The 25,740-nt window shown below is 40.8% G+C and overlaps 2 protein-coding genes across 7 annotated transcripts; both read left to right on the top strand.

Moving 5' to 3' along the window:
- The first annotated feature begins 1,852 nt into the window (after positions 1-1,852).
- On the top strand, positions 1,853-14,256 carry glyr1 (glyoxylate reductase 1 homolog (Arabidopsis)). Of its 5 annotated transcripts, none has more exons than XM_062532712.1 (16): positions 1,853-1,935; positions 2,603-2,639; positions 2,817-2,896; positions 2,999-3,137; positions 3,418-3,543; positions 4,025-4,108; positions 4,591-4,644; positions 6,260-6,310; positions 6,497-6,570; positions 7,092-7,191; positions 7,686-7,796; positions 8,635-8,736; positions 9,034-9,196; positions 10,955-11,134; positions 11,400-11,524; positions 12,047-14,256. In XM_062532712.1, the coding sequence occupies exons 1-16, from the start codon at positions 1,898-1,900 to the stop codon at positions 12,119-12,121; spliced, it is 1,539 nt and encodes a 512-aa protein (XP_062388696.1). In that variant the 5' UTR covers positions 1,853-1,897; the 3' UTR covers positions 12,122-14,256. The 5 variants fall into 5 exon arrangements, with proteins under 5 accessions (XP_062388696.1, XP_062388697.1, XP_062388699.1 ...); XM_062532713.1 differs by having other exon boundaries at positions 3,448-3,543; XM_062532715.1 differs by lacking the exon at positions 4,591-4,644.
- Positions 14,257-14,477: 221 nt separating this feature from the next.
- On the top strand, positions 14,478-25,005 carry rogdi (rogdi atypical leucine zipper). Of its 2 annotated transcripts, XM_062532718.1 has the most exons (12): positions 14,478-14,667; positions 15,164-15,196; positions 15,328-15,399; positions 15,556-15,638; positions 15,907-15,961; positions 16,340-16,420; positions 16,651-16,746; positions 17,398-17,496; positions 18,020-18,133; positions 22,422-22,471; positions 22,766-22,892; positions 23,817-25,005. In XM_062532718.1, the coding sequence occupies exons 1-12, from the start codon at positions 14,632-14,634 to the stop codon at positions 23,856-23,858; spliced, it is 888 nt and encodes a 295-aa protein (XP_062388702.1). In that variant the 5' UTR covers positions 14,478-14,631; the 3' UTR covers positions 23,859-25,005. The 2 variants fall into 2 exon arrangements, with proteins under 2 accessions (XP_062388702.1, XP_062388703.1); XM_062532719.1 differs by lacking the exon at positions 15,164-15,196.
- Positions 25,006-25,740: the final 735 nt, after the last annotated feature.

Here is a 25,740-nt window from a genome sequence, read left to right on the forward strand (position 1 = left end):
TCTTGGCATTTTGGAAACCTTTCATTTCATATTTAAAAAAAAAAAAAACAGGTTAAAGTCTAGCCTACATAATCACACTGTAATATTAACACTGTGTTATTGTCATTTAATATGGATTTCATTGTTTTTCATAATACAGTATTTGTGTGTCACAATACCATCAAAAAGTATTTTGAACACGTAAATGATGTGTAAAGAACATTTTTTTACGTTTCAATTTACAGTTATATTTAGTTTAACATTTTACTAAATTACACTGCAAAGTAAACAATGTTTCATTGTAATTCCCTTTACAGGTTTTTTATGTAGCGATTTTACAGCATTTCAGTGTTAATTTTACGGACATTTTTTACAGTGTAGGTCCACAAAGATGGCACCAAAAAGGTTTGAGTTCTTTTCAGAAGTTTACATCTTTTCAATAGTAGTAATAGTAGCATTGCATGTTTGATTGCTACATAATTCTTTGGATAGTTTAGCTCTGTTCTTCCAAATTATCTTAAAATGAACATCGCTGATGAACACGATCAGAAAAAGTCTATTGATTTCAGAAACTGAAAAATTCTATTACAATGGAATCATATGATTGTAATGATGTTATAAGTCAAAAGTATAGAAAGCATACTTTTAAGCCTAATACATGTATTGTTTTAGTAAAACAATCATGAATACTTTTGTTCCTTCACTTTCAAACAAGCCAGTTTAGTATGTGTTTTGAGTATATGCAGTGTCACAATCAATCTACTGCTCTTAAATAGGCTCCCCAGCAAGCGGTACAAAATATGAATGCTCAGTCCTGCACATGTTCTCCTCAAAAACTAATAATGCTTGTCAATTTTTTGACTCAACTTTTGAATCAACTTTTGTGAGTGTAAATGTGTGTTTGTGTGTGTGTATGCGTGTGTGCGTGCATGCGTGCGTACTGTACGTGTGTGTGTTTGTGTGTGTGTGTGTGTGTGTGTGTGTGTGTGTGTGTGTGTGTGTGTGTGTGTGTGTGTGTTTGTGTGTGTGTGTATGTGTGTGTAGCTGATATGGCCCTCGTGGAATTCAAAGAAACTTGGCATGCATTCAGAGGGTGTCATACTGATTCTACAATTCAAACAGTGCAGTTTTATATCTGTCAGTCAAAGATCTGCTACAAAGCTTTGTGTTTGCCTTTTCATTTTTAACTAGGTGGCGCCACACCTTAAATGAGTTGATATATGTCTTGACATGGCTCCTGGACACATACTGTACAAACTCCTTACAACATACTACCTCCTTTCGGGGGGTTACGATGGGCAACGGATCAGAGCAAAAAACTATTTGGTTTGGTGTCATCCTAGGCTACGCGCCCACCAAGTTTTGTGCAGCGTTATTGAATAAAATAATAATACAAATAAAATATGTTGCACTATAGGTAACAGTTTTGCTGCAGTGTGTCAGTGGTATTAAGGTGCTTGGCCTTGACTGTGGACTAATTTTGCCCTGCTGGTTTTAATTTCATGTCATAATATAAAATAATTTATCTGCCAGTTAAATTTGTCTGGGCCAACGCTTATGGATTCTCATACAATGAGTCAGGATTTAGGCCTACTTGAGTATGTTGAGTGTCTGCCATACCAGTAGGCTTCACTGTTTCAATTATCAGTAGGCGACTGTTGTGATGCTTGATCGTAGTATCAAAATATATTCCTCGTTTAGTTTCACACCCTTAGCCACGAACCTAGTAGACAGAGTGAGTAGCCTATGCTTTTCAGTATGCTTTCCAGTATGCTTTCCAATAGCCTACTGTATATCAAATATTTTGTAAATTCAAATGCGCCGTCGTTTGTGTCCGCTTGGGGTCACATCTCATGTGATCTTTAAGTGGGTGTGTTCTTACCCTGGATTCAGTGCGACGTTTTCAGTACATTTTAAGATGGCGACGGTGCATCTGAGAATCGGGGATTTGGTGTGGTAAGATATGCATTTTCAAAGTGTTAGAATTAAAACTATACATTATATTTCTAATGTTGCATTGAAGACTAGATTAAGACACGATCATTGAGTGTTTTGGATCGAAATAGTCTCGCTAGGAGTAAAGAAAAGCTAACATATTACTTCACGAGTCAACCCAAACAAATGCAGTCAGCGCTTCCAGATAGGCATAACGTTAGCCGAATTGCTAACCAACTGGTTTGCCTGCTATGTTGGTCGTTAGCTGTGTTAGCTAGCTGTGTGCTTTCCATAACTTATTTTAAGATTTGACAATGGCCCACAACCTACCGCACCCTGTGTGGTTTTAAAGTGGCTCCTATCTCTTCCTTTTACAAGCATGCACATAACGCGAATGTAAAGAAGACCTTGACACAAATCTCAAAGGTGTCGATTTGCTGTGTTAACGTTATCTCTAAATGCAAATGGTAACGGAAGCTAGCCTGGCTAGGTTGTTACATGGGTGTTACAACTTAGGCAAACTATCTAGGACTTTGTTTTTTAAAACATACCAAAGTACAGTTGGTTGGTACTGTAATGGTTGGAACTATCACAATCGTGTAATAACTGCGAGGAATATGCCCATTATTTGCTGTTTGCTGTTCACATCAATGTCGCATCATACTCCTGTCCCTGTGATCTCTTTCAGGGGGAAGCTCGGACGCTATCCGCCTTGGCCAGGAAAGGCAAGTTTCACTTGACCTATCGAGCTATGTGCTCATTGTTTCGGGGAATCTCATCCCTGCCCCCCACCTTTTAAATGCTGTTTTCAAAATAGACATTGGCTCTACAGGCTATCCTCTACAAATGTAAAGAAGTCCACTCGCCGTTTGCTTGCCTAACTCTTTTGTGTCTTTCTGTAGATTGTAAGTCCACCGAAGGACTTGAAAAAGCCAAGGGGCAAAAAATGCTTCTTTGTGAAGTTTTTTGGAACTGAAGACCAGTGAGTGGAGTTATCAAGCTCAACCTTTGTTTCATAAATGTCTGTCCTACGTCTTTATTCAGTTTGTCTCACAATGTCCTCTCTGTCTCCCTCACTGCGTAGTGCCTGGATAAAGGTTGAACAGCTAAAACCTTACCACCCTCACAAAGAAGAGATGATCAAGATAAACAAGGGCAAACGCTTCCAGCAGGCCGTAGATGCGGTAGAGGAGTTTCTAAAGAAGGGCAAAGGGAAAGACCAGGTAACTAGTGTTCTCTGCCACAGTCACAACACTGAACTCTAGCACTGGTTTCACCTAATCCTAGTTTTACTTACAATGAGATGGAAGCCTGTAATCGTGGCAGTTGTAATGATGGATGTTGAGCTGAAGATGACCATCATTGGCCACACTTACATGCTTCATTTGTCAGTTCAGCACTGCTCTGGGGTGGTGGTACGCTTGCATGCTTGCCTCCTCCCGCAAGCATGCTGCCCTCAACGGAAGCATGGTAATTTATTGTCGTGGGTTGGTTGATGTGCAGGGTTCACGCAGTAACTCAGATGACAAAAAGTCCACAGAATCGAAAGGCCGAAAAGCTCCTGCCAAGCCCATGAAGATCATCGAAGAGGACGACGAAGATCCGTTCAAGGGGGGCTCGTCTGACAAAGTGAGTACATGGGATGCCATGTGCATCGTTTAGGCTGTTGTGCAGACAGTGTGGGAGGTGATTGTGGCATGAGTATTGGTGGGGGTGGGACAGGTGGGTCTGTGTGCATGTACTGAAATAGCAATGGCAGTTTGTCTGAGCTGTACTTAAGAGCCCATTTTTTCAGCACCTGCTGTGATGTGTTGTGCATTCCTGTGTCTGTGTTTTAAGTTACAGTCTGACTGTGTAGGACCCCCCTCATAACTGTGAACTTGTCCATGTTTTTTGCTGGCGTGTTTTTATATATTTTTATACATACATACATAAATACATCATGACTTTCACACTATTGCTGGTGGCCATTTGCAAACAGTTGAATGAAAGTAGCCCGGACACCCTCTCCCGCCTCTTATTTCTTCTGTGGTGTATTTTTATTTTTTGTATGGAGATGCCTTAAAGCCAGCAGAGGCTCCAGGTAAACGTATGTCTCTTTCCCCTTAAGGAGTTAACTGACTCAGACCCAGAGCCATCCTCCGCCCAGCGTCTGGTCGCGGGAACAGTCTCAGGATTCAAGTGGGAGAGCAGTGTAGGTGACACTCACCACTGCTTGCTTTGCCTGCACCTTTTGCTGTCTTAATCACACAAAGAGAAGCAGATCTAGACACTGTATGCTGCTGGTTTTTCTTTAAAAAAAAAACTAAAAAAAACTTCAGTAAGCATTATTGGCTTTAAGCTGTAATGAAACACAACTAGTATGATGAATCTGTTCTACTGTAGTTGTGCTTAGTTGGTAGATGACCTTCTCCCGTCAGGGAGGATTATTTCACTCCTTTTTTACTCGTAGTGTGATCTAGTATGATCTCTTTGGCAAGTTTTATTTATTTGATCGCTCGCTTCAGAAATTTGTCTAATTCCCTCTCCTGTAAAAGAACTATGAGCATCCCTTCTTTTCTCTGCTTTTGCCCCCCCATGCATCCCAAGCCCTGGCACACCCACACATGCAATCCTCTACTAGGTCAGCCAGTGTCTCTGGAGAATAGTTTCCGATTTAACTTTTTTCCATTGTAGCCAGTAAAGGATGACCCACATTTCCACCACTTTCTGCTCAGCCAGTCTGAGAAGGTAAGTGGGAATGGCTTTGCTGGGCTGCAGAATGCCTTAAAGCCTTTTTGTTTCTGTTTGTTTATTTTTTGTTAGAGCTATCCTCCCTTTCAGACCTGTTTGAGGTGTCTTTTGGAAAATTGCACGGAATGCTTTCTCCTTCCTCCTCTCCTCTCCTCTCCTAACCTGTTCCTTTCCTTGCAAATTTATCATGTTGATTTATGGTTTGATTTTTTTTGACACGTCCACCCAACGTGTGTGTTGTGGCACTCCAAACGAAGCCCCTTGTTTAAACATACGCAGAGGAATTAAACTTTGCGACTAGAAACAGTCGAATAGACTGTGTGTGTGTGTGTGTGCTTGTGTAGCTGAAATGGGACTTCTAAGCTGTGTTCTTGCCTACATATGCATGTTGTTGACTGGAGTGATGTGTTAATTAATTAGCAGAACTTGTAAAAGAAAAAAAAAATTCCTTTCCCCCAGTTGGAATGATTTAAAACGTTAATAAGAATTGTACTGGTGCTGCCAAAGATACATTCCAACACATGAGGGTCCTTATTCAAATGATAGTCAAGGTGCCACGTGCATGAACTAAAGAATACCTTGTGGTGAGTAGGGTCATTGTATGGATCCACCCATTGCTGAGCTCAGGATCTTGGTCATCAAATGACCAAAATGAATTCGCTGAGCTATTAAATTATCTTTAGGTCATTTTTTTTTGCCCCTTTGCACGACTTTGCACTTTGACCACCATTTCAGTTGGGGCCCGAGCTCACTTATGCTCCTGTGTGTCGCTCTCCTCCGGTCACTGCAGCACTAGTGTCCTTACCCCTCCTCTGTCTCTTGTCAGCTTCAGTTTGACTCCGTTGTGCAGAGTAAAGTCAGCAAGCTAGGCGTGTTTATTATCTCCCTGTTTGAAGAACTGTATCACTGCCCTTCACGTCACGTCACAGACGGTCCACCATTTTGTCTACTCTTTGTTCCTCCCCCCTGTGGTCTTGGACTCTAACTAACTCTCGGTCTGTTTGCTCTAACTGTAACACACAGCATATGGTTAGACTGATAACTGGTTTACAGTTCCAAACCGCCACTCTTCTTCCCCTCTCTCTCGCTCTCTCTCTCACTCTCTCCTTCCTCTCTCTGTCTGTCTGTCCGTCCCATAGGCGGCTTCATCAGATCAGGGCCATTCTGCTGAAGTGGCTGAGGACCGGCGTGGCTAGATAACTGTCTAGGCAAATGTCTGTCCTTTTAACGTCACACCAGAGCCACGATCATCTTGTTTTTCTTGGCTGTCTCTCCTTGATTGACCAGCTAAATCCGTTGCGCTCAGGTAGCTTTGAGTAGAGAACTTAGTGCCGCCGGTCTCACTAAAGAGTCTGGTAAAGCCTCTGATAGAGATGTTCATGCGAGACATCTCGCAGAAACAGTCCATTCAGAGTTTGTTTATTGACCATACTGAAGCTGTCAAAATATGGAGGCCCCGGGTAGCACTTTCCCTGGTGTTTGGAAGTGTGGGGTGTGTGTGTGTGTGTGTGTGTGTGTTTGTTTCATCCATGTGGCTGTGCTAAGTCCCTTTCTTAATTCCTAAACCGAAATCCTTAACAAATGTTTTTTTCCCCCACCTGTCTCCCTGCAGCCTGCTTCATCTATGGAACCCATCAGCAAACGTCTTAAAATCGTTGAGGAGGTGAGCTGCTCAGGCCAACAACAGGCAGAATTCAGTGTGACTCAGCAATCCATTTTGCTCTGTTGGAGTGCAGTGACAAATGGTGGCTTAATTGGCTGAATAGGTTTTTAATTCCAACCCCCAACTCTGCGGTTCCATTACCCTTGCCGAGTCTGAGTTGTGCCTGTCTGTCCTTTCTGCTTGCAGGATACAGGGTCCACCTCGATTCAGGCAGCTGACAGCACCGCACTGAACGGCAGCATCACGCCCACAGATAAAAGGTAACTAAAAAAAGGCCTGGAGAAGGGGCGGGGGCTACAGGATAAACGACAGCAGTTGGATCAAGTTATGGGCAGCACCTCCATCACATCGCATTGTGGTCTTTTTTCAGCCTGTAATTGCTTTATTTTAGTGTAGACTGTTGGATTTTATGTGCGTTTGGATGTCACTTCTAAGATTTTTGCAACCGACATCCAAACCAGTCCCCCAGCTTGATAAGGATGGTGAGATGTAACGGCACCTTGTAACTTGTGCAGTTGAGTTGGTCCTGTACATGCTGGTCCCGTACAAATGAGCCAGCACTTTCGAGTTGAGCATTAACAAAAAAAAAAGCAGGCTGTTTTTACTCAACTTAACAAGCTTTGCAGCACTTGACGGCAGTAGGATATGTCTTTTGAGAGGGAATTATGTAAATAGTCACATTACCATTTTCAGGTTTCTTATTTTGATTTTGCAAATCTCTTCATTTGATATGTTTTTGACATTGCATCTTGTCCCACCCCCACCCCATTCCTTTTAACAGAATAGGTTTCCTTGGTCTGGGGCTTATGGGCAGTGGCGTAGTCTCAAACCTATTAAAGATGGGGCATGTTGTCACAGTGTGGAACCGCACAGCTGAGAAGGTAAAGTGATTGAATGGAGCAGCAAGTCTAACCCTGTGTGTGTGTGTGTGTGTGTGTGTGTGCGCACGCGTGTGTGTAGAGTTGTGTGCTAATGTAAACTTCTCATAGTCAGAAACAGCTGGTTTCAATCAGCTTGGTCTTTATGCTGCAACGAATGTTTTACAACTCGGTTTAAACAATGTGGCCAGTAATAGTTTAATGTGAATGCACAAACCCGTCCTCTGGCAACAAGAACTGAGTTTCCACCCCTGTTGTGGCCAATTATGAGTGTGAATGGATGTTTAAAAAGCTGGGGAATGCTAATTAATATTTGGGTCATTCTTTGTTGTGTGTGTGGAGGGGAGGAGCATTCCTCCTGGTGCTTTTTTGAGCAGTCTGCCTCTTTGGCTGATCTTTCTCTGGCTGAATGATGGAGCCTGAGAGTTTGACTAACGTGTGTGTGTGTGTGTGTGTGTGTGTGTGTGTGTGTGTGTGTGTGTGTGGTCCTTTTGCAGTGTGACCTGTTCATCCAGGAAGGCGCTCGGTTAGGACGGACGCCAGCGGAGGTTGTGTCCATGTGTGAAATCACGTTTTCCTGCGTGTCGGACCCCAAGGCTGCTAGAGACGTAAGTTCTGTCCAGGGCTCTAGAGCTTTGGCCTTTATTACACGTGGCTGGGGATGTGGATTTGTTTTACCCCTCTTTTGGTTTCTGTAGCTTTTATATATATAAAAAATATATGGATTGTTTTGCCACGTCGAAAGATTACCACCGGCTCTAGTGGCTTAATATCCTCACACTCTGTGGTCTATGTTCTCATAACTGTGTAAAACGGGTCGGAATCTTGACACGGAGACTTCCATGTTAAGCTGTGCTGTACTGTCTCATTTTAAAAAAAAAATGGTGAATATTCAGGCTCATGAGAGTGCTGTTACTTTAGCCATTAGGCACCAGTAGCAGTAGATTAATATGACCTTCTTGAAAAGAAAAGTAGGGATTTCTTTTGGTCTGTTCGACAGCGCTTCATCACTTCATATCACTTCTCTGGTACGTCTCAAATGTACGTTAAGCTGCGGCAGGATGTTCCTCGCCTAGAGCCACACTTTGTGTAATGGACTGCTCTTCCATGCTACTTAAGCGACTCAGTGCATTAAGTTATAAAATGAATGACACGTGGAATTCCGGTTTTTCCCTGGCTTTCTTGATATATTGTCCTTGAGTACCCTCTTGGAAACTCCCAACCCAGTCTCTTTCCCACTCTCCTACCCCTGCATAACTATTACATGTCTTTGTGTGTCTTGATATATTAATTCATTAAATCGTTTGTCATATTACACACATGTAATGTCCTCCGCCCTTGGTTTCATGCTTTGTGTTGATGCACCATAATATTCTGTCTCATTGCATCATATCCTGTCTCATTGATGTCTATCTGTAATAAATGTGACCTGTGTGTCTCTGTCAGCTGGTGCTGGGCCCTAGTGGGGTGCTGCAGGGGATCAGGCCGGGCAAGTGCTACGTGGAGATGTCCACCATAGACCCGGAGACGGTCGCAGAGCTATCACAGGTAACTGTGGACCAATGTGAGGTGTCAGTGTGTCGGTTTGATGTGTGTGTGTGTGTGTGTGTGTGTGTGTGTGATTGCATTTGAGGTGCTTTTCTTGTTACTCAGCTTGCATGTAAACCTTAATTCAAATTCTCAATTTTGAAATGAATGAATGAATTAAAGTTAGTGAGGTTGGTAGTGAAATGAATGGAGAATGCTGTGGGGTAATGGGGTTCTTGATTATGGAAGAGTTCACATGAAGAATGGTTATACTAAAATCTCTTCGTTTCCTTTTTTTTGTCCTGTTTTCTTGTTCAGGTCATCACATCCAGAGGTGGGCGTTTCTTAGAGGCACCAGTATCAGGCAGCCAGCAACTGTCGAATGAGGGCATGCTTGTCATCCTGGCTGCCGGAGAGCGCTCCGTCTACGAAGACTGCAGCAGCTGTTTCCAAGCCATGGGCAAAACCTCGTTCTTTTTAGGTACGCTTCCCCATACTGCCTTGTGAATCCAAACAGGGGGTGGCTCTCAAAACACTCTGCTCGGTCCTCGATGCTCAAGGGGAGTTCCCACTGATCTATAGCTAACACTGGATAGACTATCCCATTGTTGCCGCCCCATCATTCTTTATGTAGATCAGTGAGGATCGAGGCCCGAGGAGGAAGGGAGGATGTATAAAAGACCAAATGAGAGGCACCCACTGTGGTCTAGAGCAATTTGCCGTTAAGTGCATTGCTCAAGGGCACAGGGTTCGGAAGCCGGGTATTGAACCTACAATTTTTGAGGCTACTACATGCTGGCCAAGCTCTCCACTACCACTGCACATGCAGTACAGCAGCACTGAGGCTGATGCATACTGTTGGCCATGAACATATGGCATGACATTGTGGTAGCTTCTGGGGATCTGTCGTTGTTCACAGAATGTGCTACAGTGTGATGCAAGGTGTGGTGGTATCGATTTCATAACCCAAGAGTGTCCTGTCTGTGTAAGCATGTTTGTTTGAGGAGCGACCAGCTTGATCTTATCAAGTTCTTTGTCATGCCGATCATTTTGGAAGTCGTTTTTTAGAAAAGTGTTTGCTAAATGAATGAGTAATAGTAAGTGTGGATGGATGTGTTCTTTTACACTGTATCCAAGCATGCGTTTCTTTTACTGCTGTGACATGAGGAAACTGTATGGCTGTCGGTTGAGATTTATAAAAGCAAATGTTTGTTTAGGCAGGTGCTGCGCAATGTACACACAGCCTGACTGGGAACGCATTGCCTCAATTTATTTACAGTTTAATTACAACTTCATGTAAATGTACAGTTCAGAATCAGAGCCTGTAGGTTCAGACATTTAACAGACACCAACATTCAATTCTCCTCTGTGTGTGGCCTCATAGAGTGACAGTGTAATGACTAGAATGTCAACCACTCCAGTGGTAGGCATAGACGGTGGTAGGCCTAGGGCTCTGTGGGTAGGCCTCCATGTTGCAACAGTGTTTCAGCATTCTAGAATGGCAAGAACCGCATTGAGTATTGCGTTAGCTCTGCTGGTGTACCCCATGTAAACCCTGTGGACGGCAAGTGTTGGAGGCCACTGAACAGTACAAAATGTACCTAAGAACCAGAGAGGCCTTACAGTTATCGCTGTTTGTCTTTTGGGAATCTCCATGAGGTTTGTTTCCATTGTTAGTTTAGTCTCCATACGTGCTCCATGTGTTCCACTCCAAAACACAACATGACATTAATAGAGTAGGCTTTTCCCCCCGACCAATCCAGAACTTCCCAAACACTCATTATTTCGTCGGTCATGAGGCATGGACACCTTCGCTGTACCTATAAAGTGTGTTTCGGTCGTCTCAATCAATGGTCTTCCATTCAATGAGGTCTATAACTCTCATGTTATAAGTGTGTCCCTATGGAGAGTCCCTGTGTGAGTAAGCTCATTTTGACATTCCAAAGGCCGCTAGATTGTGTGTGTGTGTGTGTGATTGGTTAGAAATTGTGATGGCCAACTCGATTCAATGGACAGTATGTATGTGTAATCTCCTCCTTTCAAATAGAATTAATGGTGAATATTCCTTCATGGCAAAACAATGACAAAATAGCTCTTATAGAATCCAATTACCATATCTCTCTCCCTATAGATATCTAGATAGATAGATAATGATGAAAAAAATAACTTTGAAATGTAACGTAATCTAATTTCAGAGTTCTGCTGTTTCCCCCATTCTGTTTGTGTGTCTGGTGAGCAGGTGAGGTGGGCAATGCAGCGAGGATGATGCTCATTCTCAACATGGTCCAGGGAAGCTACATGGCCACCATCGCAGAGGGCCTGACCTTAGCTCAAGCCACCGGCCAATCACAACAGACCTTCCTAGACATCCTCTGCCAGGGACAGATGGCCAGCTCCTTTGTGGACCAGAAATGCCAAAGTATGTTCCTGCTGGAGTCAAATGTGTATGGTCCCGCTTGATGGGTCTGGCCTCTGAAGAACAAAGACGGTCACTTCTCACAGTCTGGTTGATATAACCAAAAGCCATGTCTAAGAATTCCTAAACCACATTTTGGTGTGAACCAAGCTAGAGAAATTCCTGATTTTAGGATGAACAGACTATGAGAATAACTATTGGAAATAGAATTTGTGCATGTTATGATGGAGGTTTTTTCCTTTGCATATAATCCCTAATCTTTTTTCAGATATCCTACAAGGCAACTTCAAGCCTGATTATTACCTGAAACACATTCAGAAAGATCTCCGGCTAGCAATCTCGATGGGTGACTCTGTAAATCACCCCACCCCAATGGCAGCAGCTGCTAACGAGGTAGGATGTCCCACCATAGACTCCGGTTTCTATTAGGATAGATGTGTATTGGCAAGGATCTGACAATATGATGCATATCATGATACAGGAGTTGCGATTAAGTGTATTGCGATACTGTACGTCTGATTTTTCACATAGATCACCGTTTCTCGAGGTCTCCAAGTACTGTCAGTACTTTGGGGACGTGAACATGGGGGCTCAAGGACATGCCCCCAGAATGTAGTGCTGTAGCTGCTTTAGCTGTTGGCACTAGCTATAGTTTTATTATTATTTCTCCTCTAAGACGTATAACCCATTCTAGCTTACAGGCTTTCAGATAACACCATTTATTGCGTAATATCAGACGGGAAAATCATAGATGTCTGAAACGGGATCAGGGTTAAAAGCCGTTATGGGTCCGTATTTGGAGGGTTAGCTTTTGCCATTTAGCATCCACCATCTTTACAAATGGTGTCCCTCAAGTGCTCTCTGCAAATGTTCCATATTGGCAAGGTTCTGACCATGTGACTCCCTCCTTGGCAGGTCTACAAAAGAGCGAAGGCATTGGACCAGTCAGATAATGACATGTCTGCCGTCTACAGGGCCTACATTCACTAGGCTCCCGAAGACAAACTCAAAACGTTGGACCACATTTCTTTTCTTTTCTTTCTTCTAAACTCCTGTATCTCTTCATTCTGGTCTATTTCATTTTATATATATTTCTTTTCCATTTGGTTATGAATTTTACCAGGCTCCGAGTGATAATTTCTTCCCATGTGGTTGTGGGAGCTCTGTTGCAGGCTACTGTGAGCATTGCACTGACTTTGATGTTGCTACCCCGAAAGCTCATTACGGGGTAATTCACATTTTTTCTGATTCTATTCATTTTTGATGGAGAGAGTGAGCGATGTTTTTATTTTGATTTGTTGTTGTTTTAATTTTTTGGGCTGTAACACAACACACTGCATCTGTCTGAGGCAACGTTTTGTTTTTCTTTTTATTTATCATTCGTAGCATCACATTTTAAAAAGATATCTATATTTAATACCAAGTATATTATTTGCAATGAATGTTCAGAATTCCTAGATTATTAAGGTGTTGGGTTTTTTGTTGGTTGTGGCCTGGAAAAAAAAAAAGCACCAAGAAAATGCTCCTGCATTGCCTTAATAACAGAGCCCAAAAATAACAGATATATTTATTTATTTTATTGCTGAGGATTCCAGTCCTTTCTTTGGTGTGGTTTGCCCATTTAATGTTTTTGCATCACTGTTTTGAAGAGGACAAAATAAGGGTAGGTGGATGGGGAATTTCCAATGCCTTATAACAAAGTAATGTACTTTAAGATGCAGTAACACAAAAACCTGAGTGGATTTATCAGTCTAACAACAATTCAAAATCCTATCTGTTCTGTCAATAGCGTGTGTATCTATGAAGCAAACAAAATCAATTAACCTGATTAAAGGGACACTTCACCGATTAGCATTAAGCTTTGTATCTTAAGAAAACCAGTCATGTTTTTGAATGGTCGTGCATCATTCCCTCAGTTTGCCTTGAGATGGGAGAAATGCGGATTTCAATGTTGGACTTCCTGCTTTCAATGATCATCATTTTACATCATTGAAAGCAAGTCCTATTCATGGGTTTCATTGAAATCTGTACTTCTCCCATCTCAAGGCAAGCTGAGGGAGTGATGCACGACCATTCAAAAACATGTCTGGTTTTCTAAAGATACAAAGCTTCATGCTAATCGGTGAAGTGTCCCTTTAAGGACCTGTTGACCCGTAAGTGACATTGCCGCAAAGAAGTTAAAACCAGTGTAAAGTTCTTTGAGGTGAAGGAACTGTGTTTGGACGTTGGTGATGCACAGCAGTGGTGCATGTCTGTTTCCTACAGAATTCATTTCGGGCAACTCGATAGGCTAATGTGAGCATGCAAATGTTTTTGTTTTTACAATTTTAGGCTGATGAATTTTATTTATCAGTCAGAGGTAAGGTTTGTTTCCCGATTTTAATGACCGAGTCAGACATGCATAGATGAATGCATACTTTTGCCTTAACTGTTTCTTTTTTGACTTTGTTTGTTTGTTTGTTTATTGTTTGTTTGTTTTGTTGGCTTTGGGGATGGGGAAAATATCTGGCGAAGGAAAGGGGTCTGATCATTTAATTGAAACTTATCTTGTCAGGGCAAGTACTGTGATTCTTATGTTTTATCTGACTATGCCTTTAGCATATTAAATGTTTGATTTTAATGCAAGCTTCATTTTTATGTCTCTGATCACAATCACATTGGAAATTAATTTGCCTATTTAAGACTGTAATCAGACGATCCTAGTTTTGCCAAAAAAAAAGGTGAATGATGTGTTTGGTTGAGATGGTGAGTTTTTGTTTTAAGGTGAATGGCAAATAAGTCAAATGTATATAACCCCCATGGATTAATTATTTAACGAATATGTGAGGATATTCAGACTTTCATTTGGACTTTATTGAGTTTATTAATCAACTGCTATCTTAATATTGTAGTTTGTTTTCTTGTGTTAGGTCAAAATCCTGTAAATGGTTAATTAAGACGTGCTTTCAGACTTGCTATTGACATGTAAAAAAGGAAAAACAAATCAAGACTTCATCCAATTTGTGTAACAGATAAAGCTGTTCTAATCTGATATTTATGATTTGATGTAAATGTGAAAATGTTCCCTTTTTTTGTGCAGTTCAATGAATCCTCTTCCGATTAAAGAACCCGAGTGATAAACTGTGTTCTGTGGTTTAGTTGTGGTCGTTTGGTCTTGATTCTTTGTGTAGTGTACAAATGTGTGTTCAAGTTAAAACATTTGTTTTAAAGAATGTTATAGCATGGTAAGCATTGTGTATGGTAAGCAATGTTACAGCATAGGTTATATTATTTAGACCTGAATAGGAATGAAGGGGTGGGGTCTCATAGCGGAAGTGAGTTGTCGAAGGGGCGGAGGGAAGGATAATTGTAAATGTGTGACACCGATGATCCCTCCAGCAGTTAATGTAAACCGTTAGTTGACTCGTAGAGGACGATTCCTGTTGTCAGTACATAAACGCATTTCAGTCGGTAATGCTTAGGAAGCCAATAATACTATTTGTCACGTATAAACTTTGAAGATGACTGCTGCAAGTCAAGCAGAGAGAACTGTGTTGGTAAGGAATCTGTTAACATTAGCTAAATAGCTAACGTTACAGCTGTCAGGATGGCAGTGTAGCCAGTAATGCTAAATAACATTAGCTAGCTTCTGTTGGTGTGATTTGAGATGACTTTAGAAACAGTTCATGATTGTCAGTAAAGGGTGACATTTGCTAGCTTATTTAGACCAGCTGACAAAGAACATAATCGATTTCACGATTGTATTGTCTTTATTTACAATGGCTGCAATGTTGTTTGTGTGACCACAACCAAGTCTGTGTGAGAGTAGGTTGACGTATAACGTTAAGTTAACATTGTGGATGTTTGCTCATTTACATGTGATTGTAATACATACCGAGTGGTGTCCTGTAGACGTATTTGCTGCTAACAACCCCACAATTTGTTAGGCACGAGTCAAGGCATTAGTGGTTACAATCAAACATGTACGTAAAATCTGGCTACGTGAGGCTATTTGGCTGTTCTTGAAGTAAACTGTGATTTCTCTGATCAAAGGCCTACACCGTTCACCTACCATCAATACCAACTGTACGTACAGTAATGCAGTGCATACGTCTCATTGAAATTGTCTTCACCTTGTCATATGCAGTTTACTGCCAAGTATCCTCAAATCACATGATGGGTGTGATAAAGAGATTTTGCAATCCTCTTTTCTTCAGGAAGATGAATTCAACTGGCTGCTGAAAGAGGAAGTGCATGCTGTGTTGAAACAGCTGCAGGATATTTTAAAGGTCTGCTGATGCGCTGCATTTTCTGAGAATTTATGTAATGTACATCAGCACACTGCACACACACTGCAAGTAATATTAGAGAAGTTCTGAACTAAAACGAGCATGTTCACTTCTGCCTGTGTAGCTCTGAGTCTGACGTGCTTGTTGTGTCAACAGGAAGCATCCAGGCGTTTCTCAATGCCAACACCAGGATTTGAGGGTCAACTTAAACAAGAGAATTTCATTCTTGGCAGCTCAACGTAAGTGCCATGTAGAATCTATTTTAGAGCTGAGAAAATATATTTTTCAATTATAATTTACATTTTAAACATTCCAAACATGCGTTTTAGAAATTGTATTATTTTATTACCACTAGTCATCATTACATTATACTTCAAATAATTTTCTAACACATTTGGGTAAATCATTACTGTCATTTCATTGTGAACATCACCAATTTGGTTCAGTCTTAGACACAGACTGGGAGACGCATGACTAAAGTTGCTCTGATATGGCACTGATTTTCAGAATGGACCAGGTGAAGGGAGTGTTGACTTTGCAGGGTGAAGCATTAACACAGGCTGTAAGTGCTTTTCTTCTTGCCATTTTGTTTTTGAAGTCACATTTGTACCATCTTTTCCTAACTATTTGCTGCAGCTTATACATTGATTTTGCTAAATTTCTTCAGCTATGAGGTTAATACAAGGGGGGGAGTTGATATGGTATTATAATGTTTTTCCCTTTTTTACTAGCACAAGTTCCAACTCAAGTTGTTTCCACTTGAGTTTTAACTCTTTTTGTTTTGTTTAGTCTTGTAGTTTTTAAAAGCGCCATACAGTAATTTCCTGTGTATTAGTTACATTGTGTATAAGCTGCAGGACAGTGTTTTTATGCAAGTGATTTTAGGGAATGGTGTAGTCATGTGTGTTTTACTTAACAACTAAGTTATTTTTTGTTGTAGGATATTAATATAAAAGTGGCCAAAAGCAGTCAAGTCATGCATTTTGCATTCCGGGATGACAAACAGTGGAAACTGCAGCAGGTATGAACTATCTGTCATTTCCTCTTGCGTCTACTATTTAGAGACTGCAGTGAAACATTACTTTATCACTACCTGTGCTGGTGATGGATTCAAATCCTTGCCCCCTAAGTGTCACTATATACATCTAACCACTTTTAATGAGCTGAAGTGTCATTCTGTGCCGTGTATTGTTTATTTTATTCTGTAACGGCTATTGTGACTTGACGGCGCCACTCTCCATCTCTGTCCAGATCCAGGATGCCAGGAACCACGTGAACCAGGCTCTTCAGCTACTCAACAGCCGAGACGACAGTTACCACTTTAAAACTGGGGCAGAAGTGAACAAGGTCTGTTAACGCCACTGAAGTCAATGTGTAGAGCTGGCATAAATTGTGTCAAAATCGTTCTGTCTTGATATGAGACAGCCAGTTTGTCATGTTTTGGACTTTTTCTTCTCGCCCTCTGTATCATTACCGAGCCTCTGTCAACAAAACAAGGGCTTTAATGATGTGTAGTTTCAGGACACGTTCATATTCTGGCTCACACTAACTGCTCACAGTTGTCATCCATCATTATAACCATAGTGCCTGACCTGTACAGACTTTGGCAGTGAGGCTTGATTATGATGATGATTATTGACCAAGGGGTTCAGTGTTGATGCCTCTAGCAGTTCATTGGAAAAGATTGGATATTGTTTTGTGGCGTTGCACCAAAGCCGATAGATTTTTGCCTTTTCTCTTTTTCTGTCACATCATAACACACATTGTGATATTGCTCAGCAAACTGACTCCTCTGCTCAAAGTAAGAAAATAAACATGTGTATCACCTCCCGAAACCCCTAACACTTGTTGTTAACTTGTTACTGCTTAGTTTTTGTTCCTGTTTGGAAATTAGTTGGCGTTTTGTTCATGTGACTGGTCCGGTGATAAATTCTCAGCACTGCTGGAGCATTAAAGTACGCAACACTAACACTTGGGTCTTGCTTTATTTCACTGCAGCTAATGGATGCGGTGATGCTGCAGCTCACCAGGGCCCGTAACCGTCTCACCACTCCAGCTACCATGACCCTTCCTGAGCTTGCCTCCAGTGGCCTTATGGTAAGCAGTCTAGCAGGACACACTGAGGCGTAATAAAGGTTTCTAAAAGTAAAGGTTTTTGCACACTGCCCCCAACTAACGCCAACAAACTCCAATATTCACTTATAACACTTGGGTCGGTGTGTGCTGCCAGTCTGTGTTTATTTGTGATTTGTTGGAGTTGTTCAAGCTTGACATGTTCTAAAGTTAGTCTTCAATTACTGCCTGAGCCGCATGGGACTGGCAGTTGGACTGCAGCCGACAAGCAGTAAGGGTTGAAGCGGCTTTGCAAGAACTGGCAACTTCATAATGTTGGAGATGTTGGCCATTGTCTGGGCTGTGTGCTAGCACCTTGTCATAAAGGCTGATTTATCCTTGACGCTCCTTATGGATACAGACATGGTTGGAGCCTTCTGTCCGTACTCTGTGTTTATTCTGTCTGTCTTTGTTCAAGCTTGACATGTTCTAAACTTAGTCTTCAAACTGAGCGTGTCACCGTTCGTCTTCTCATTCTGTGTCTCTTCTCCTTCTCACTTCCTATCAGAAAATGTTCTCGCCGCCCATGCCCGGAGACGTGCTTGTGAACTTCTACATCAACCTCAGCAAGCTCTGCTTGATCGTGTACCAGCTCCACGTGCTGCAGCCAAACACCACCAAGGTAGAACCGTCTGTTCCAACCCGGATGAATGGTACTTGAAGGATAGAAAGGTCAAATGTGTGAGAGTGTTAGGGTGTGTGTTTGACAGCCTATTTTACCTACAGTCCATACACACACTGTGGCCAGAGAGAAGTCAGACACAGGAAGTGGGTAGAGTCAGGCCAAACTTAAAAGATAGATAGATATATTAGAATTTAGCATTGGTTGCATTTGATTTTTTATTAGAGTGCATGAAAATGCACTCTACTGTTATCCGATATCTTATTATTATTTTTCTTCTAACGAATTTGTGCGTCTAATTCAGCTTCAACCGTTTAACGTAGAAACTTCATTCAAACTGTGTCGCGTAGATCTTACTTATGTGACTTCAGCTAAGCATTTTTCAACTTTGTAACTTTTATACTTTTTGAACTATGAATTAAAAACTATTAAAAATTTCTCCATAGACTTAACATTGCGCCGCCATGTTGGATACCAACAACCAGCTACTTCACGGGCATGGTACGCTAGTTCTTGGCTTACTAGCATAGCTATGACTAGCATTAGCTGCGCAGCCCTAGTGAGTGAGTCTGAGGCTAACCAAAGCCCATTTGACACAACAGGGTCGTTTATAAGGGTTAATTCCGAAAGACTGAAACCTGAGTTCTGAGCTATGATTTAGCACACATAACCAGTTCCCGAGCAGTTTTGGTTGGTTGAAAAACTACATTTTCATGCACTCGTAATTCCCTGGAATTACTTACTCTAGTTATTTTTAGGGCCTGTGCACCGAGGTGCGGCCGCTGAAGCAGCGACTGCACCAAAGGTGCAAGGCCCTATTGTTTTTGGTCAGATTATTATTACAGTACATGAAACATCGCTGGACTTTTTATTATTATTCTTCCGGCCACTTTTTCTGCAATTAATTCAGCTCTAACCATTTAACGTACAAACTTCGTTCAACCATCGTTACGTATGACAGGTGCGGTATGTAACTTTGACGTTTGACAACTTTATACTTTTTAAGATATTTGCCATAAACGTGCTAAAATTTCCCCATTGTAAGTCAATGGATCGAACGGTTGTGTGTTAAAATCGAATGACATCATGATGCCTTCGCACCTCAAGTTCAACCTACTCACCATCTGTCTGACTGACTGTCGCCTATCCATCTCCATACAGGCTATGTAGGCTACAAACAACTTGGACTGGTCCGAGCTTGCTTCTGCTATTATTAGTCCACATCTGGCACATCTGGCACATAAGCACAAAGTGCGGTTAGCGTTAACAAACCTAACGATTTTGGACTAAACAAATAGCCTAACGTTATCAAGCCAGGCAAAATTGCTAGGCTACTTGAATTAAAATAACGCAGACCACGAGAGACCTAGATAGTTCAGCTGTAAATAAAGCAGCTGAATCAATGTCAACCCCTGGTGTTGATCCCCATCTTTTGGCAGTCACGTTTAGGCTTAACATTTAAATGTTTACCACCGTGAATAGAGCGCATAGCCTATTGTGAAACTCATATACAGTAGCCTACTGCTTCATCTAAAGTTAGGCTGCAGCCAGGATAAATATTGTGATACTTTGTCACACTTGAGGGAAACTTCCCGTGCTTTATTTATCAACCAAGGAGCTTCTATCACAACCGAGTTGCTGTTTTAGCAACAACTCACGCTTTTTTTTTTTTAAGTATATTTTTTTGGCCTTTTTGCCTTTATTAGTATAGGACAGTGAAGAGGTAGACAGGAAACAAGTGGGAGAGAGAGATGGGGCGGGATCGGGACATGACCGCAGGCCGGATTCGAACCTGGGTCCCCGTGGGCACTCGGACCCGTAAATGGTATGGACGCTGTAGCCTGCTGTGCCACAGCGCCCCCCACAACTCACGCTTTTAACAGAGCATTAATTAACAGACATAACTCTATGTCCAACTCCTACACTCTCGGACTTGCGTAGACACGCACACACACGCACCTAAAACTCCACCCCCCAGTTCACCTAAAAGGGACACAACAATTTCAGGAACTCAACAGGTAACAGAACACATCACACACAATTAAGAGGATATATCACAATATGATATCAATGTAATTCGGCTACACAGCCTGCCGAAATGACCATTGAACATTTTACCAGTTTGAGAAACATAGACCATAGACCAGGGGTTCCCAAACTTTCCCATGACAAGGCCCCCCAAATACCACTAGATTGTGGCCAAGGCCCCCCTTTTGCATGATGTTGTATTTAACCCATCAACGATACGGCAAATGTAGAAATAAGTTAATAAAATAGGCCTATATAGGTGAAAATCTATTTATTTTATAGGCTTTGCACTATTTAGGGATGCAATGGTTTCACGGTATTTTAAAAAAAAATATGTGTTCATGTTTAAAAAGCACTGATAGGCACACACAAGCTGAAATAGTTTTTAAAAAAGTGTGACAGTGTTTATTACATTACAAAAATATATAGGCAAAACCTTATTGCCTTAAGCGGGATACAGAGCATGCACAGCAGTCTCTGTTCAACCCTCCACACACACAGAAAATGGCTTGTCTGGTTTCTATTTCATATTTTGAATTCATAAACTTTATATATTTTGTTAACATTATAGTATTTTGAGATCTGCATAATTACTTAAAGCTAAAAATATTCAGTAATTTGAGTACTTCACATTGATTGCACTTGTCTTTAATGATATCACAGGGGTGGTGTGTAGGTCTAATTGAGTGCCTGTCACTTTAAAAAGTTTGTGAACGTAATAGGTTTCATTCGGTTTTTGGAAAGTAGTCACGCATAGTTCAAGGATATATGTTTTCATTACATAAAATGAATGTTCAAAAACGAACCAGGTAAAGAAAATATTTCTGGTGTCATAGAAAAGATAAGTGTCTTGCAATGTTAAAATCTATGACAGGAGTAGCATGGTATTGTGTGTTGTCCCGTTCACTTTTTCCTTGGTCATTAATTGGCTGGGTGCTTCTATCATGACTTTGAGTTTGGTATCTGTTTTATGTATCCAATGAGTGACAACCAGTGCTCAAAATAAAACGTTACGTATTCTCCTGATAACGTTAGAATGGATTTAATATGAATGTACATATGTACATAAAAAGACGCCGAGTGGCTATATGACAGCCACAGCGCACGTTTGCGGTGAAAATGTTCCGCCTTTTAAAAGGTGTAGCCTAAATCCGAATCGTGGTTAAATCCATCAAATTAGACAACAGAATCAGTAGGGTACCAATTTTGCTTCATAGTAGCCTAACAGGCCTATATCAAAAGCAGGCTCAGATGACGCTGGACGCAATTTAACACACGGTTTCCAGACCGTGGTTATCAACCGCGATAATAATTATAGGGTTTGAAAAGTAATTGTTAACGTCAACATTTTTATCATGGTTTACCTTTACACTGTAATCGTTACAACCCTAAACGGTGTACAACAAATTATTATAATGGTATTTCATATCAATACATACAATAATAGAAATATTTTATGATTTTTTTTTTTTTTGCTTGTACAATATATTTTCATCCAACTTGCTGCGGCCCCCCTAGCGCCCCCTGGCGGCCCCCACTTTGAAAACCACTGCCATAGACCATAGAGGTCTAATTGCAGGATTCTGGGAGCCAATCAGATTGCAGGATTCTGGGAGCCAATCAGATTGCAAGATTCCAACAGCCAATCAGATTGCAGGATTCTGGGAGCCAATCAGATTGCTGGATTCTGGGAGCCAATCAGATTGCAGGATTCTGGGAGCCAATCAGATTGCATGATTCCAACAGCCAATCAGATTGCAGGATTCTGGGAGCCAATCAGATTGCAGGATTCCAACAGCCAATCAGATTGCAGGATTCCGGGAGCCAATCAGATTGCAGGATTCTGGGAGCCAATCAGATTGCATGATTCCAACAGCCAATCACATTGCAGGATTCTGGGAGCCAATCAGATTGCAGGATTCCAACAGCCAATCAGATTGCAGGATTCTGGGAGCCAATCAGATCGCAGGATTCTGAGAGCCAATCAGATTGCAGGATTGAACAGCCAATCAGATTTATTCTCCTTACAAATCCCCTTCAATAGTAATAATAATAGAAAATACATATTTGAAAACTAGAAGACCTAAGCTTTCTTGTGGTGCCACTTACATGTTTCTAGGATAAGGAGTGTCAGACGTGTGTTTGGAACAGACACATAAATCCCACCCGCCGACCGTTAGGGGTTAAATGGCAGGAATGCAAATATGGCTTGTGCTTTGGTTCCCTATATGCATATACAAATGTGCATTTTTCCTTACAGAACTTCAAGCCTGCTGGGAGCTCTGTCTTGCATAACCCAGGAGCCATGTTGTAAGTATTCGATTGTGTAGATTGTGTAGATATTTACAACATAAATCTATCTTTCCTCTTATCTGATCTTCCATCTTATCTGCGCCTTATATCATTGTATTACTAATGTAAAGTAATGAATCAGAATTGGATTTTCTTCACCAAGTATGTTCTCACTTAAAAGGAATTAGGTTCCAGTTTCGTCCCTGATTCTGATTCTAATGAAGACTTAATGCGCTTGTAACTTTTTTTGTTGTTGTTTGTCTTTCACGTCGAATGTTTCAATACTGATTCCCTCCTTCTTGGGTGTGTCAGTGAGAACAACAACACTAAGTTTGAGGTCAGTCACGTCCACAAGGTGGAGTGTGTGGTGCCATGGCTTAACGACACTCTGGTCTTCTTCACCATCTCCCTTCAACTGTGCCAGCAGCTGAAGGACAAGGTGGGTTTTCTTGTTATGATAAAGAAAAAATATGAAATGACTTAATATGACTATATACAGCAAATGTTATGGATGGGTAAGTGCATATGGTCAAGGTTTAGTCAGTGTTGGGGAGTAACGCATTACATGTAATTGAGTTACGTAATTTAATTACAAAATAAATGTAACAGTAATATATTACAGTTACTGTAGAAAAAATTGTAATTCAATTACAGGTACTTTTGAAATGTTTCAAAATTACAATTTGAATTACATCTCAATATTGTCAGCAAAACCTTGCAAAGAATATTGTATGTAAAAATAACTGTTTCCCTCCACAGCCATAGCTTGATACTGGACCTTCTGATAGGCTCTATCACGTCTACAGCGCCATCAGCGTAGGCCTACATGCCTGCCTGTAAACGTGTTATGATTATCATTATATTATCCTCAGAAAAAATTTGATGTTAATTCATGCATTGAATGCCCATGCTGCCTTGTGCGCTTGTACAGAACTGCTTGACAGCCTGTAGACCAAGGCCGAAATCTTCGCATGGATTTGGGGACTATATATATCATTAAAAAGTCGGAAAAGTAATCAAAAAGTAATCAAAAGTAATTAGTTACGTTACTCAGAAAAAGTAATTCAAATAGTTACACTACTATTACATTTTAAACAGAGTAACTTGTAACTGTAACACATTACATTTCTAAAGTAACCTTCCCAACACTGGGTTTAGTACATGCAATCTTAGAGTCATCTTAGAATTTTGCTTGACTGGATTTCAAGTCTTGTGTTATGTTGCTTGTGACAATCACCCCTAGGTTGAATAACTAACCTTGGGGAGGTGAAAGAATGCTAACACTGACCATAGACGTACCCATATTAGTGAATGATTAACCTTGTACTTGTTTTTTTGCCTTGTTTTCTCTTGGTCCGTGAAGATATCTGTGTTCTCCAGTTTCTGGAACTATAGGCCATTCTAAGCCGAGACCTTCTCTGATCACAAGCCTGCAAAGAGCTGAAATCACTACAGGTTCTTGTAATTGTGCATTGTAAATCCCCCCAGATGTTTACCGGTGTAATTGGAGGTATGAAAGCAGCTCTGTGATTGTTTGTCCGTGTGGTATTCAAATAGGATCAATAAGCTATATTTTGATGAAGGAGCATGCAAAGCTCATTGTCCATGGTGCGGTTAGTATAGAAATATATGTATATGTGTATACAGAGGCATATGTGGGCAACTTGAGGTTCCCTTATTGGTCCATTGTAAACATTCAGTTTTTTGTGATGTGTGTCTGTAGCATTTCTCCCCTCTATTTGTGCTGGACTACTTTGCTTTGTTTATTTTGGGCCACATGTTGTAACAGTTTGGACCCTTAGTGAAAGACACTTTATGAAAGAAATGTTGATAGTCACGCTATGTAGTTACATTGTACAAAGTCCTGATCGTAACTGTTACTCTCATTGGATCTTAATCGTAATATGAATCTGAGATTTTACCCACTTCAGCTGGATTTGTTCTTTTCTGAATCATGTGTTTGTTTCCTGTTTTGATCAAGAGTCTTGTGTTGAACACTATGAACACTAAAATAAGAAGCCATTTGTATCATTCCGTACCACCACAGGGTTCCTGTAATACCACCAAGAAAGGGTTAGAAATGGACACGTTCACTTTCACCTCAGAAAGTTTTTTGTTTTGTTTTGTTTTTGCACATAATTGTTCAGTTTGTAGCCATTGTTGCTATAATTCTATCATTCCAAAGACGCATCATCAAGGTGCATCATGTATGTTTTTACGCTAATACTGAAGGGATAAGGATTAACTCAGATCATTCCATGACGATAGAAGGATGTATGCATAGCACAAATCAAAATGGCTTCAGGTGTCTAAACAGTGGTGAGGGCAGCACTTAAATTTATGTTGTTTTGTTTTCTGGATTTTATTCCTTTGCTTTATTTATTTATTTATCCTTCAGTATTGACTTATTTTGCACTTTCTGCCTGCCTGAATGGTTGTCTTGATGTTCAATTTCATTTCAATGTGGAACAAACAAAGTCTTACACTATTTTTAAATGAATATACATGGACCATAAAATATACTGTGCTATAAATAAATGTGATGAACACTATCTAATTGTCATCTGATCACTTCCATTATGTGAGTTTTCTTTGTGCAGAAGCAGGGAGGGAGCAACCAAAATGGATTTACAAGTAATCACAGTGTATTCGCCTTCTCCTTAACTGAGTACTTTCCCTGATTCTCAACATTTAAATTTTTTGTGTTCTGATGCGTTTAGGTGTACAGAAAAATCTGATAAATAATTGCTCATTTGATCCACAACAATTGGGGTTAATAATAATACTGAATACACAGAATCCAATTATAGTTATTTACATAAATATACTTGACTGCAACTACTGGAAAAAGCTGTGTGCAGACTCCATGACAAAGTTGACAATCAGGCGAGAATGGTGGTTGTCAGGGAAGTAACCAAGAGCTTAACTACAACATGGAGACCTTCAGATCTCTCTGCCTACTCTGCAGGCCCAATAGAAAGAGAGAAGTCTCTCATAATAAGATATGCAAATGAAGTCCTGCCCAGAGTTGTGTGTGACACAAAATAACAATTATAATATTTATATTTTATGATCTGATGAGACTGTGATTGTGGTATTAGTCTAAAAGTAATTGGTAATATTATTCATCAGCAAAGACTTCTGGTAGCAACATTGTGCCCTTTTAACTGTTCTATTTTCCCTGAGAATATAGATGTAGCCATACTTTAGGTGTATTCAACATTGACATTAGAAATCTGACCTGGCTCATTCATAAATCTTATTTTCAATTTAATAGGTATTCAAAG

The sequence above is a fragment of the Sardina pilchardus genome, chromosome 3 (assembly GCF_963854185.1).
Source record: "Sardina pilchardus chromosome 3, fSarPil1.1, whole genome shotgun sequence".
In the NCBI taxonomy this organism is placed as follows: domain Eukaryota; kingdom Metazoa; phylum Chordata; class Actinopteri; order Clupeiformes; family Clupeidae; genus Sardina; species Sardina pilchardus.